The sequence below is a fragment of the Ailuropoda melanoleuca genome, chromosome 3 (genome assembly GCF_002007445.2).
Source record: "Ailuropoda melanoleuca isolate Jingjing chromosome 3, ASM200744v2, whole genome shotgun sequence".
Classification (NCBI taxonomy): Eukaryota; Metazoa; Chordata; class Mammalia; order Carnivora; family Ursidae; genus Ailuropoda; species Ailuropoda melanoleuca.
In genome coordinates, this window is record NC_048220.1 from 63,775,653 (window position 1) to 63,789,800 (window position 14,148).

The window sequence follows — 14,148 nt, forward strand, 5'->3', positions numbered from 1 at the left end:
AATCAGATTCCCTGCATTCATAAGCCAGCTAATTATTTAAATAGGGGCATTAAGCAAGTGACTAGAGTAACTAGGAAAATGAATCAAAGTTCAGAATTTAGTCATGACGTTGATTTTAAAATACCATCCATTTCTCTGTTCTTTGTGGTGCTGCAGGTACTCTCTTTGAGTGTGAAAGGTCAGCGTTCACAACCCCTGACAGACAACAATGAGGTTCTCTACAGGATTTATGCTGCCGAACCTAGGATTGTTCCCCAGACGTCTCTATGTCTCCTTTGGAATCAGGCTGCTGCAAGGTACTTAATAATTCTTTAAAATTTAAATTGAGTCCTTTCCCGTTCTATTACCATTGAGCCCAATTTCTGTACTGAACGTAGAGGGTGGCCTCAGGTGAGACTTTGGAGTAGAGAAAAATCTCTGCCATAAAAACGAGAAAGCAGCGTAGGAGACGGTCTAGTATTGGGCGGGCAGCAAGTGCAGCCTAGCAGCTTCAATACATGTGCAGCACTTCTTTATTATTACTGCTTCCATTGGACCTACTGTGACTTCTGCTCATTTCACATGACCTTTCTGTGGTTAGCTTCATTTACTGGGCAGGAAGGGAAATTTTCTTTGCCCCTTCCATCTGGCTTATGGTTCTTGATCTGGTGCGCTGTGTTTAAAGGGATTAGCAGGGATTTATAATTCTAGTCTACATATGACTTGGAGTACATTTTGGAATTAAACCATACACAGGAATGGGAAGAAGAGAATGATTCTTCTGTAGAGTCTCCTTGGCCTAACCCAGCCTCAAGTTTCTGAGCCGTGCTATTACCCAGAGCTCAATCAATGCCGGAGGGTCAGGCTTTGCTGCCCAGAGGGTTTAGGGTCCAAATCGGTCACTTGGTTCTGTTTATTCCTGACTTCCAGTGCACAGACTAAAATTCTAAATACATTTAACAGCTTTGTTGGGTAACCAGCTGTCTCGCAAACAGCAAAATTCTGGTTAGCTTTTTCTTCGTGAAAAAAGTAATTTTCAGTTGAAATTTTGAATGCCTGGTGACAGATCTTAAACTTAATACATAGGTACTGTGCCATCCTTAATATATAACTCCTAATGAATGTTTCAAACTTGAATCTGCAGTTGGGGTTAAGTTTTATGTCCTTAGAAAAGTAAAGGATTCAAGAGGCACTAAAGGGGAGAAGGCCCAAGCGAGTGGTCCCTGAGGAGCCCTCACAAGACTTGGCACAGGACACTACATTCGCTGTAATCACAATAAAGTTTTTGTGTTAAAAGTTAGATCTTATAGTAGAAACATTTGAAAGAACCCAGAAAGCATTTAGGTAATATAACTGCCTTCAAAGGAGAAAAAAAAACCAAAAAGATGAAGAAAGAAACGTGGAAAATCTTTTAAGGAACTTCCGTGGTTTGAAATACAAGGAATTGTGAAATGAGGAAGGGTGAAGAGTGCACCTGTAGTGGCTCCGTCCATCTTCTGGTGTTTTCCAGTGCGAGCGAGGCTTGCCTTCTGATGAAAGCCTGGGTGTGTGTGCTTCAGGTTAGGCACGAGCACTGCTCTGTTGAGAGGACCAGCTTCTCTGGTATCAGGAATGCCTTTGTAGGCTTAGTGAGTATTGAGGCTTCTTCTTAAAGCGTCTTGTGGGACCTGTTGTATCATGTCTAGGACAAGATGTGCCCTCCAGTGTTTTTTCTCGAAAATTGGTCCGCTTAATGCTTGAGTAAAGAACACTTAAGTTCACTGAGTTATTTTTACTTGAAAAGCCATCTCAAATACCTTAAGTGTTGATAAAAGAGCAGTAGTGACCATTGTGTTTTTGCCCTAGCTGGTTGTCTGACAGTCAGTTCTGCAAAGTGGTCGAGGACACTTCAGACTACGTGGAATGTGCCTGTTCGTACATGTCCGTGTATGCGGTCTACGCCCAGACCGACAGCTTGTCTTCATACAATGAAGCTTTTTTCTCTTCTGGATTTATATGTGCCTCAGGTTAGTTGTGGTATTTTTGACTCAATAATTTTGAATATTTATAAGAATGAAAGTCCGTTTTCCCATGTTTGCAAGATGCAAACATACTAATTCATCCGTACTAGGAGAAAATAAATTTTACCATTGTCTTATTCATTACTTTATACAACGGATGTTTATAGAAGGCCAACTGTGTACTGATATAATGAATCACGAGGATATAATAAAGGATACAATATAATCCCATAATAAGGTATAATAAAGAACAAGACTGATCTAACTCATAAGGAATATAAAATATAGTGTGAGACAGAAGCTAGATAACAGGGAAGGATTGAGTTTTTAGCGTGGTGAGATAGAGGGCAGGTTCTCCAACAGAATGTCAGGATTGTTTGATATAATATATACAAAGCATTTTGTATTTTCATTTTAAAACCAAACATACAACCTCAGGGCTTTAAATACGCTCAACCACATCTAGGCCCCATTTCTGGCAAGAATAGGAACCTCAATTGTATTAACGTCTGTGAACTTACTTACCTACACCTTAGTTTTTGAGAACTATAGAGTGTTCTCATTTGCTGTATTGTTTATGTAGGTGAGAGTCTGAGAATTCCTTCAACTCTATTTGTGTTCCCTGTGCTCACTCATTCCATGCGCTAAGTCATCCTTTACAGCCCAATGCTGCTTCTATGAACAATGTGCTACACAGAAAACTGCGTATATGGTAATTCTGGAGCCAGATTGCCTGGGTGCAAATCCTCGTTCTGCCAGTGGCTGGGGCAAATTACTTAGTTTCTCTATACCTCAGTTTCTCCACCCATAATAAATGATTTCAAATTGTACTAACTCAGACATTTCGATAACCTACTTTAATAATGTTTTGTCTGTAAATGTGATTATCACTGCATTTGTGTCTTTTTTATTTGATCTGCAAACAATCCCTCTAATAGTCTTTATTATGAAACTTTTGTGGAGGTAGACACAGGTAATTAATTATTATTCTTTGTCCTGGTTACTTAAAATCTTTCCTCTCTAATTTCATTTTATAAGATTATACATTTCCCTTAATTTATCTTAATTTTTAACCTAACAGATTCAATAGCAAAAGTTAATTTCTTATTCTTAATAACATGTTTTATAAGGATAACATTTCTTGTTTGATAGATTCTTCTAGGTCCACCTAGTTCCCAAATCAGATGGAGACATCCTATTTTATTTCAATCCTCATATATTTACAAAAATTTCATGATATAAAATAAAGCCAAAAGGTAAAATGCTGCAGTAAAATCTAGATGTAATTGTATATATTTCCATCGAGACGTAAAACCAAGTGCTGCTGTAACCCACAAAAATCCCTGGCTTGTTCTCAATACTGAACATCAAAACAGAGTTTGGAAAACTAAGGAAAGAATGCTATCTTGATTCTATAGAAAACTAGAGGACTATAACGTATTTCCTGGAAGAACTGTTAAGTAATATAACTTTTCTTGCAAAACCAACACCTAAATATCAGTGTCTGCTTTTATTTTTTTAACTTAGAATCATATGTGAAATTATTGGACTTATTCCTCCCTGTCCATGACCCACTGGAGTGTATATTGCATGTTCTGTAGATTTAGTAGACTTAAAGTCCTCCATTATTATCTCAGTTTCTGCGGTCATGGGAGGATGATTGTCCATCCCTCTGATGGGCCCCAGGACCTAGAGATGAGAATTTTATGTAACTTATGTACACATTTCATTTTATTTCTTTTTTATATATTTATTTATTTCAATGTGGGGCTTGAGCTCACAACCCTGAGACCCAGAGCTGCATGCTCTACTGACTGAGCCAGCCAGGCGCCCCTTACATACACGTTTCATAATTTATGTCAGACCATACCAAGTATCCATCTGAACTTGGAAGCAATCGGACCAGCTCTTTTCATGAAACGTGGCCACATACTTAGACAGGAAGTAAACCTCCTTATTTCAATCAGGACAGATCACATTGTATGTCTGTCCCAGTTCTAGTTTACAGGTCCGCTTACTGTACTAGAGCAGAACAACTGAAATGATCAACGTGTGGGAAATGGGCGTGCAGGCCACAGAGTTTAGTAATTCTCAGCCTAGAAAGATGAAAGATGAGGGTATATACCTCTGGCTTTTAAAATTATAAACTGGTTTACCAAATTCCAAGACATTAAGCTAAGGTTATATTTTGAAGCTAAACAGATAGGAAGAGAGGGTAAGTGAACCATAACCGTGCACTTGGTGTAACATCATGAAACTCACTCTCAGAGGTGACTTGGAAGAAACACAACTTAAAATAACTTTACATCATAATGCCATAATGTTATAATTTTATAATGTAATTATTAAGGAACCTGAGCATGGTTTGAGTACCTGAGCACGGGACTATCTGGAGGATAATGTCAAAGAAGCCGACCTTGATTCCTGTAACTGTTGATGTTGTACCAGGACAGACTGTTGTGTGGAATCATTGTGATTTTGACTCTAAATACAGTTCCTTTCGCCTTGTGATCTGAACAAGACCATGTAGCATTCCATAATCCATTTCAGTTTGAATATCAATACATGAACTAGGTCTTATGCGATGTGCTTGTGGCTGAGTCTCCTATGTTTGGAGGGCTTTTAAGCTCAGATTAGAGATGGACCAGAGACCTCACATTTATGTCATTTGTTCTTTTTTTTGCTCCCTTTAGGTAGAAAGATCATTTAACACATTAGTCAAACTAAAGCTTTCCCTTTTAAATGGCTAATGGCTTTATTTACTTGACAGATTACTAAGTGTATACATGTCAACACAATATCAGTTTTACAGTTAAGTAACAGAAAATAATTGTCTATAAATTGCAAAATAATAAGACTTACAGGATAAAAAAAACCCAATACAATCCAAAGTTCTCTGAGGCGTGCTTATTTTGTCCAAGGTTTATTAAACTGCAAGACTATTCTAGTTATGCCTTTTATGTTTTATAAGCTGAGATTCTGATAGTTTTTTCGGAAAAAAAAATACTTTTACCAGATGCCACCATTCATTTCAAATTTTTTTTAAAAGTAAGAGATTCTTCTAAAATTTTGTGTCACATTCTTCCAAAAATATCAAGTTCATATTCGCTGTAATCATTGTCCTAAAATAGCCGTAATGATTGTGGGGGAAGGATATCAAAACAGCTTCATTCTAACTATCAAACGGGAGAGTAGTTATTAACATGAAGAACAGAAAAAAATGTATAAGAATTTTTTAAAAAAACCATTTGAAGAGAGAACTATGGGTTGTAAGTCAGCTTAGTATTAATTCTGACATGGCATAAAGATGTTGGGTTTCTCTGCATATATAGGTGTATTATTTAGGATGAAGTTGGCTGCAAGTAACAGAAGACAGCTCACATTTCTTAAACAAATTTAGCTCAAGGTTGATTAATTCAGTACCTCACTGGTGTCCTCAGGAGCCTACCCCCTTCTCATTTTTCTGTCTTGCTCTCCCCAAAGTTTTGTTTTCTCAGTCTTGCCCCTACATGGTCTTGAGCTGGCCACAGCTCTCAGCATCACACAACAACATCTAGGCTTGCCAAAGGAAAGGCACTTATTTGGATCATGTTTTAAGAACAATGAAGACTTTCCTGAAAACTACCCAGAATATTTTCCCGCACATCTCTTTGCCCAGAATTATGTCCTCTGACCTTACATAAACCAGTCTGTGTCTGGAGAATATACAGCTAGAAATATAGACAGAGCAGAGGGAGAGCAGCAAGTAACTACCTTTTTGAACTTAGTGTCTCCCTTGTTCAACACAGCCGCTGATGTATGGTAGCTTCTCAACAACTAGTTAAATTAATAAATAAATGAATATACATTGTTGATATGACATACTCCAGTAATTAGGTGTTCTTGTGACTATGTAAGTTAACATCATACTTTGATCTCCCAAACACTCTCATTTTAGCATTTTTAATAAAAATTATCCTGAAATACACCACACTCTTTTTTTGCTTTCACTCAGGATAGTTTAACACAGCACTGTCCAGTAGATCTTGCTGCAATGATCAAATGTTCTGCCCTGTCCAGTATGGTAGCAATAAGTCTAGAACAAGTGAGGAACTGAATTTTTCATTCTATTTAATTTTAACTAATCAAAATGTAGATAGCCACGTGTAGCTTTTGAACCTCTCAGGGTTAACACTCTGATTTTCTGGAGTTTGGTCTCCTGGCAACCTCATCCTTCTGGAAGAAGTCCTTTCCCCCCAAAACAGACCTTGTGTTCTGTGAGGTGATTCATACTGACTTTTGTTCAACAGAGAAAACTTTTTGGGCTTGACAATTTTGTTTTCCTGCCTTTAGCTTCTTAGTAGCAGTAACCAGTAGGCACCATGCTGAGAGGAGAGGTACAGAAATGTGGTAAGCAATAGAGATGAGCAACAAAAAATTAAAAAAAAAAAAGTAGCAGTTGCAGTTAGCATTAGGTGGGAAAATAGAAAAAAAGGAAGCTGACAACATAATAACTGATTTAATAATGTGTAGTGAACATTTGGTTTTGTTGAGATTTATCTGTAGAGAAGACAGTGACAGATACATGGATAGATACAAAAGTTATGAACATTTTTCAGAGATTTCATGGCAAAAAGTATCAACATTTGGCTAGTGGAGTAATAACTCAGTAATTTGGAAAGTGTATCCTATTTTTAAGGGATACCGATAGATAATTTTGCTGGGTATGCATATTCAAACATTACCTATGTTTATATACATACAAACATTTAAATATTGTGTGGATAGATGAGATCTTTGATCCAGTTTGATGATAGCAAAAGAATCTAGCAGTTCTTTAGAGTTTTTCTTATCTAAATCAAAGATTATCAATGTTGTTCTGTTAAGGGTGGTTTATCTTCACCCTCACTTTCTAATGATAGAGAAAAGTCATTTGTGTTAGTGAACTTATTAATTGTTCTTTTCCAACTGAGTCTGTAACCTACATTGTGCTAGGAACAAAAATAAAGGGGGGCACCTGAGTGACTCAGTCAGGTCAGCATCTGACCCTTGATCTTGGCTCAGGTCTTGATCTCAGGGTAATGAGTTTAGGCCTCGGATTGGGCTCCATGCTGGATGTGGAACCTACTTTAAAAAAAAAAAAAAAAATTATTCAGTTAGCTGCTTGTTGTTTTCTTTCTTTCTTTCTTTCTTTCTTTCTTTCTTTCTTCCTTTCTTTTTTCTTTTCTTTTCTTTTCTTTTCTTTTCTTTTCTTTTCTTTTCTTTTCTTTTCTTTTCTTTTCTTTTCTTCTTTCTTGATTTTATTTATTTGAGAGAGAGAGCACAAGCAGAGGGAGCAGCAGGCAGGAGAAGCAGGCTCCCTGCTGAGGGCCGTGGGATCATGACCTGACCCGAAGGCAGATGCTTAACCGACTGAGCTACCCACTCACCCAGCTGTTTGTTGTTTCTACATAATTGTCAAGGAGTCAATTTTTTAAAAACTTTAGAGTACACCTTTAAGTAATACTTAGAATTATTATACTTTATTTTTTTAAAAAACATGCTATTTATAGTTATAACATTTTCTACCCTGTGATTTACATATTTGTATTAAAGGAATTTAAACCAAAGAATTATCACAACTTAGGAAAAATGGACTTGTAGATTTAAATCATGTATGCTAAATGCAGCTATTCGTTATCAGGTAAGAAAATAAAAGGGAAGTACTTAGCATATAATACTTTAGGAACTTGGAAACTGAAGTATTTATTTATTAAATCTAAGGTACTCAGTATCTTTCCCAAGGCCAGCTGAGGCTAGGGAACAGCCTGCTTGAGGTTTTTCAGCACCTTCTCCCATAAATAAAAAATGCATCCAGATCACTATCATGCATTATAGTTGAAGGCTAATAGAATCTAGCCCATTTTCCCGCTGCTGGCTTTGAATCCAGGACCACCACCAGGTGTCATGCTAGCATTTTAATTGAAGCCTATATACTTAATTAAATATTACTGAGCTGGTCAAGTTTAGCTGTACTACATTTATCTCATGAAATGTGAGTATAATGGAGAATTACCACGTTAAGGGAAAAGGCTGTGAATAAGCTCTTCTTGTGAACTAGGAAAAAAAAAAAAACCAGTTGACTCATGTATATCCCTCCTTTGTCCAGCACTAATCCCCTTGCCTCACATTGTTACCATCTACCAGAATAAATGTAAAGCACATATTTGTGATCATGTGGCCTATATTGATGAAAATTGGCAAGGCCTTGCTTTTGAATCCGTATATTACACACACATACACACACCCTAAACCTCGAGTTTAAACTAGCTTTGATCATCACAGGAAATTCAAAGTGTACCTTGGTGAGTTCAAGCATCATCTTCGGTAAGTTTATAGACTACCTAAGTAAAGGTGCAAAGTCAGGCATGACTCTGCAGTTTCTGGATATATTGTGTACCTGTGTGGGTGGATTTTGGAGGCAGCCCCAAGACCTGCACACCTGTCCCAGATCACCCTAGAGCAGCCTTCCTAACATGGATTTCTTTAGATTTCTTGGCCGAATTCCTAGGCTAAGAGCCTTGACTAATGCAAAGACTCACTTCCACTGTGGAACTTTGTCTAACTTATTAAAAGTTAAACACACTGAAAGCCTTTCCCAGAGGGAGTTATGGGAGGCATTGGTGTAAGGAATATTAGTTAGTGATAGACCCCATGTGGGCACTTTGCAGATGCCCAGTCCACGTATGCCAACATGCAGTTAGGTCCATAGCTTCAGGGAAGATAATGAGAAAGCAAATGTTGAATAAATGCAGTCTCTCCTATTTGTCAAGGAGGCATTGGTAAATGAGGTAATACATGCAAAGTACATGGCAAAGCAGCATATACCTGCCATTGTTATGTTTTGATAATTCTTAGACAAAATAACTCTATTAAGGACAAGAGGGATTAAAAGGCTTACGTGAAAAAATGGGTTCCCATATGCAGCACATTTAAATTTTAGAACAGGAAATACTTTAAAAATATGTATATACTCGGAATGCTTGGGTGGCACAGTCAGTTAAGCGGCCCACTCTTGGTTTTGGCTCAGGTCATGATCTCAGGGTGGTGGGATCGATCCCCGCATTGGGCTCTGGGCTCTCTGCAGAGTCTACTCGAGATTCTCTCCCCCCCTTGTGCTTTCTCTCTCTCTCAAATAAATAAATAAATCTTAAAAAATATGTATGTCTGCACTCTGTACTTAAAACTTGGTCTTAAAAGAAATTCATACAAATTGCAAGATAAAAGATTTGTGTCTTAGTGTTGAGTTTCTATTCATCGCCTTGAAGTACTATAAAGAGATGAATTCAAGTAGATTTAAAGAAAATAAGAATAGTTTTCTTTACTCCACTTAAAAATGTGGATGTTCAGGTTAAAAGTAATCTCAGGAGGAAAAACACATTTTGTTCCTGGTTTTGGCACCCAGTAGCGTAAAGCAACTCTTAAAATTCATAATTACCACTGTCATAATTACATAACTATTCCTCCTAGATAAAAAGGGGGTAATTACTGAGCTTGAGTTTTGGTCGTACCATTCACAGTTTTATGCCTAAAAAAAACTTGTTCACCTCCCTAAATATCTGTGTTTAGCCAAGCCACCTGTTCTTAGAAAATGAGATTGGAATTTGATTCTTTTCTCAAACGGTAGAACTTGTCTAATGGAAACATAGGAAACCAGAAGCTTAATAAAATTATTAATCCGCTTAATTTGTGCAGTCTCTTGAGTAAGGAAGTGAACATACGGCTATTCGAAAATTAAAGTTGTCCTTTGGCCCTAGTTGATGAGTGTGCAGCTTTTGTAAGTCATGTAAAATGGAGTAGATTAAAATTGCAATACTATCGTCGCCAGAGATACTGTGCTATGCAGCATCGGCAGACGACAGGCCTTCTGAAGATTTTTGCTTCGCGACTGTTGTTCGTGGATTGTAAAACCACACGTGGACTTTTTTGTTCCTACAGGTCTTTGCCTGGCTGTTCTTTCCCATGTCTTCTGTGCCAGGTACTCCATGTTTGCTGCTAAACTTCTGACTCACATGATGGCAGCCAGCTTAGGTACACAGGTAGGAGAGCTCGGGAGTTTCTGCCTTTCATGACATGCTCATGTTTCTTCTTCTGTGATCCTTCAAATGAATGTGTAAGTAGAGTTTAATTTCAATTTAGTTGAAGCAAGCTTGTTTAGTTTTGTAGCACGGTAAGAGGAAATGAGAGTTTCAGGGCCTAAAAAAGTGTGTTTTGTGAATTTTTTCTTCAGAGTAGTACCGTCATATCATCCCTTACAAGAAAAGAGCTGCTTCTTATCACGAAGCATTATATTCTCAACTTATATATGCTAAATATATGACTAATGTGTATATGTATTAAAATTAGCATAGTTTTTAACCTGTTTGAATAAAATACGCTCTGTTACAAATCCTTTTGTATGGAGGGCATTAAGATGATATGTATTTAAAATATCTGGATAATATGCAGTTGACCCTTGAACATGGGAGTTGGGGCACTGACTCCCCATACAGTCAAAAATCTGCATATAACTTTTGACTCCCTCAAAACTTAACTACTAAAGTCTACTGTGGAGTCTTACAGGTCAGATAAAGAGTTGATTAGCATATATTTTGTATGTTATGTGTATTAAATGCCGCATTCTTACACTAAAGCAAGCTAGAGAAAAGAAAATATTATTTTAAATAATCATCATTTTTTAAAAATCATAAGGAAAAGACATTTACATTATTATACTGTAGTTATCGAAAAAAATCCAAATATAAGTAAACCCCCACAATTCAAACCCATGTTGTTCAAAGTCACCTGTATTTTGTTTTGTTTAATATTAAAGAATATAGCTTGGTAGGACATTTTCTTCTGAAAAATTACTCAGGTGTCAATTGCATAAGATAATAACATGAGAAACATGTAGTCATTCATTAGCATGAAGTTTAAAGCACAGTGTAAACACAGAGGACAGATCAAAAGATGAAATTAGATGCCTTTTCTGTCTATGAGGTACTCACAGTCTAAAACAGTAGATAAATAGATAGACAGATATGGTGACTGTGAACATAGACTATTTGCAAACTGCTCTGTGAATGTAGATGATGACTTTATTTTTCTGTGAAGGTCCGAGAAGTCTTCATAGAGGAGGTGATGTCTGAGCTGGGACTTGAATGAGAATTTCATGCATTTTGTTGATAAGGGGAAGGGTGGGCACAGATGTTTGTATAAGCAAAGGGGGAAAATCATAATCACTTCTATTTGAAGGCTGTAATTACAGATCCAAACTGTAAGAAAACATTGTATAATATTATTATTGAGAGAACTTTGTATTTGTTTTATAAAGTAAAATTTTCCCTTTTCTAGGTAGTTGGGGCCCTTCTGGAGTTCAAAAAAATGCTATTTCTTGATTGGGTGTTTCTTGTTATATGCATATGTTCAATTTATGTAGATTTATTGTGCTGTACACTTAGGATTTGCATACTGTCTTTCAGGGTGCTAAAAGCATTTCATTGAACTCTGAACAGAAGTTTTTAAAATAATACTAGTGGAGGAGCTGAAATATAAAATGGAAAATTATCTGAGATACTGGACTCCTGTTGACTTCTTTTGTCCCAGGAGTGAAGATGGCATGTGTAAATTTCATAGATTTTGGGGGGAACAATTAAGTGCCGGATTCCAAGCAAAGAATTCCAGATTGCGTTTTTTAAGTACCTATGAGCTATGGGAGGTGACAGCTGTTACCAAAAGGGGGCTTGCATTGAATTTGACAAAGCTATTTATATTGCCTTGGTAACCTATCTTAGCTGTCTGATCTTGCCTTTGCTTCTTGTATGTAAGATCTTAGAAAACCCGCCTTCCATAATTAGAGTTTACTTGGCTGCATTCACCACCCACTCTGGTGATTTTTTGGCAGCAGGATTTGTACAAGTCTTAATTATAGCACCGTAGAATTACAGACAACTCTTCAGTGTCCTAGCAGACAAATTTGCTCATGTCTAGGGATGTGAAAGAAGGACCCAGGATTTATATGTTTGGACATTGCCTTCTGATTCACGTACTTAACATTAATTTTAGAGAAGAAGGTTAGTGAAATCCATGTTTTTCGGTTTATTTTTAGAAGAGATGAAGACATGTGGCATGAAGTATTCTGTAATGTGTGGCTTGTGACATGAAATCACTAAAAAAATCATTTCCATAGTTCATTTTGGTAGGAAGAATTGGTATATTGTTGATAGAGAAAGTACTGTTTCCTCAAAATGGTTTACCTATCTACTTTGATTTTTTAAAATACCCTCTAAATGAAAGAGAATAGTTGTTTCCCTGAAAATCTTCTAGCAAAGGCTTTTTTAAATTCTCAGACTCTCCAAAAAAAGAAATGAAGCTGACTACAGGAACTTGGGCCCACCCTTTCTGAATTTTAAAATTGTGTTTATATCTCGTTAGGGAATCTTGCCAGTGAGGGTATTCCAGTTCCAACCTCAGATCTCTCATTTAAAATCCTCCATCAACGTTATGTTGACATCCTTAGAGTGTGAGTTTCCTCTTGAGAAGTCTTCAGAAATAGACTTTTGGCTTGTCCTTCTTTGGCTCCAAGAATGAAACTTCTCTAGCTGGCCTGGAGCGTTTGAGTTGCAAATACTCACAGGTCAGCCAGAAGCATTAAGTTTTAAATCTTTATTGCTTACCTTAACTAGGTTGAATGGCCTTTGTGGGAAAGGGAAGAAAGGAAATGTGATAATCTCTGACTTCCTTTCAGGGCACTGGGGGTCCATCAATGAGCAAGGCAGTCAGGAGTCAAGAAAATGTGCGTCTGGCTCTCCTTCCCTACTAGAAACATATGTAAAAATGTATACTTATGTTATATATTCATAATTTATTATAATATGTAGTATATATAACCTATAAATGGAGGAAGGTAAACAGGAATCCAAAGATTACTCCTGTTTGAAAAGTCAAAAATTCTGCTTTAATCTGTAGTTTGTCATTCCAGCATCTTTGAGAATCATTGACTTATAAATGACCAGCAGGTGGCGGTAGAAGATTTTTTTTTCCCTAATGGTTTTTCAGTCTTGAAAACACGGAGTTCCGTAGAAAACTTGAGACTTGAGAATGTTTTTACAGCACTTCTTTGAATGGGCTAAAGAGTATTCCTTGCAACATACTAAATATACATTTGTGGCTTCTTGCCATTTTTTTAAACCTGTTTTGTTCAGAATTATACTAAATAAACATGTAGGGTGCTATAAGAAAGCTTGTACATCATTCACTTAGAATATATCTTCCTGTCCTTTATCACTTATAGTTAAATTCAGGGGCATAAGATTGTTTTCATCATTGTATTTTTGCTGTGGATAGCTTTTGTGTGTTATTTATACTGAAATATGTGTTCATTGAAATGTCACAGGTATAAATTTTTGAGATAAGATCTGTATTTTCAGTATTGTTTATTTTAAAAAATATGTATTTTTCTTCACTGCCATGTTAATATTTCTCATTTACCTGAAAGAAAATTACTGAGTGGCAAGAAATTGTGAGACCATTCACTTCAAGTATGAAGTGAAAAACAGCAAACAAATTTTCATGGTATTGGGTGATATTTCTCGGAAAAACATCTAATTATATCTTTGGAATTTTTATCTTAGAATCACATTGCCAACCCACGTGTGCCCTGATAAGACTGGTAAACAACTAGGACAAAGGACAAGTTTGCAGTTCAGGGTTCTTAGTTCTGGGGGTTCTGTCAGGAAAAGCAATTCTCCAAATCTAAAAAAAGAACAGAAGTTTTCTCATAGAAAACATGATGATAAGATAGAACTGCATTTACTCTGGTTGGAAAACTTAACAGATGGAAATGTTTGGGGCTTTTTCCCCTCTGTTTTTTGTTTGTTTATATGGCTTAAGCACATATTTTGAAACTGACGAGTAAGTTTGTCTAGAAAAAAAATATATGTGAAAATGATTAAATTTGCCAGCCAGTCTATACATTACCTGAATTCAGATGACACTAAATGTCTGAGAATTTTAAATACTTAAATTTAAGTTTTTGGTGGCCATTGGATGTGCAGGAGTTTTAACTACATAGACTTTCTCCTCAATAAAGGGCAAGGGAATTGCCTTTAAATTCACAGGATTGTTCTCTGGTACTTAGCTGAAGTTGGGCTATCATTGTTTGTCTGGTAGT

At 36.6% G+C, this 14,148-nt stretch overlaps 1 protein-coding gene across 1 annotated transcript in view; it reads left to right on the forward strand.

The window, feature by feature from the left end:
* ADGRV1 (adhesion G protein-coupled receptor V1) overlaps positions 1-14,148 on the forward strand; it is a 520,697-nt gene that overhangs the window by 230,956 nt on the left and 275,593 nt on the right. The window contains exons 82-84 of the mRNA XM_034655643.1: positions 157-296; positions 1,825-1,985; positions 9,936-10,036. Coding sequence (XP_034511534.1) covers positions 157-296; positions 1,825-1,985; positions 9,936-10,036 — 402 coding nt within the window. The remainder of the gene's footprint in view (positions 1-156; positions 297-1,824; positions 1,986-9,935; positions 10,037-14,148) is intronic.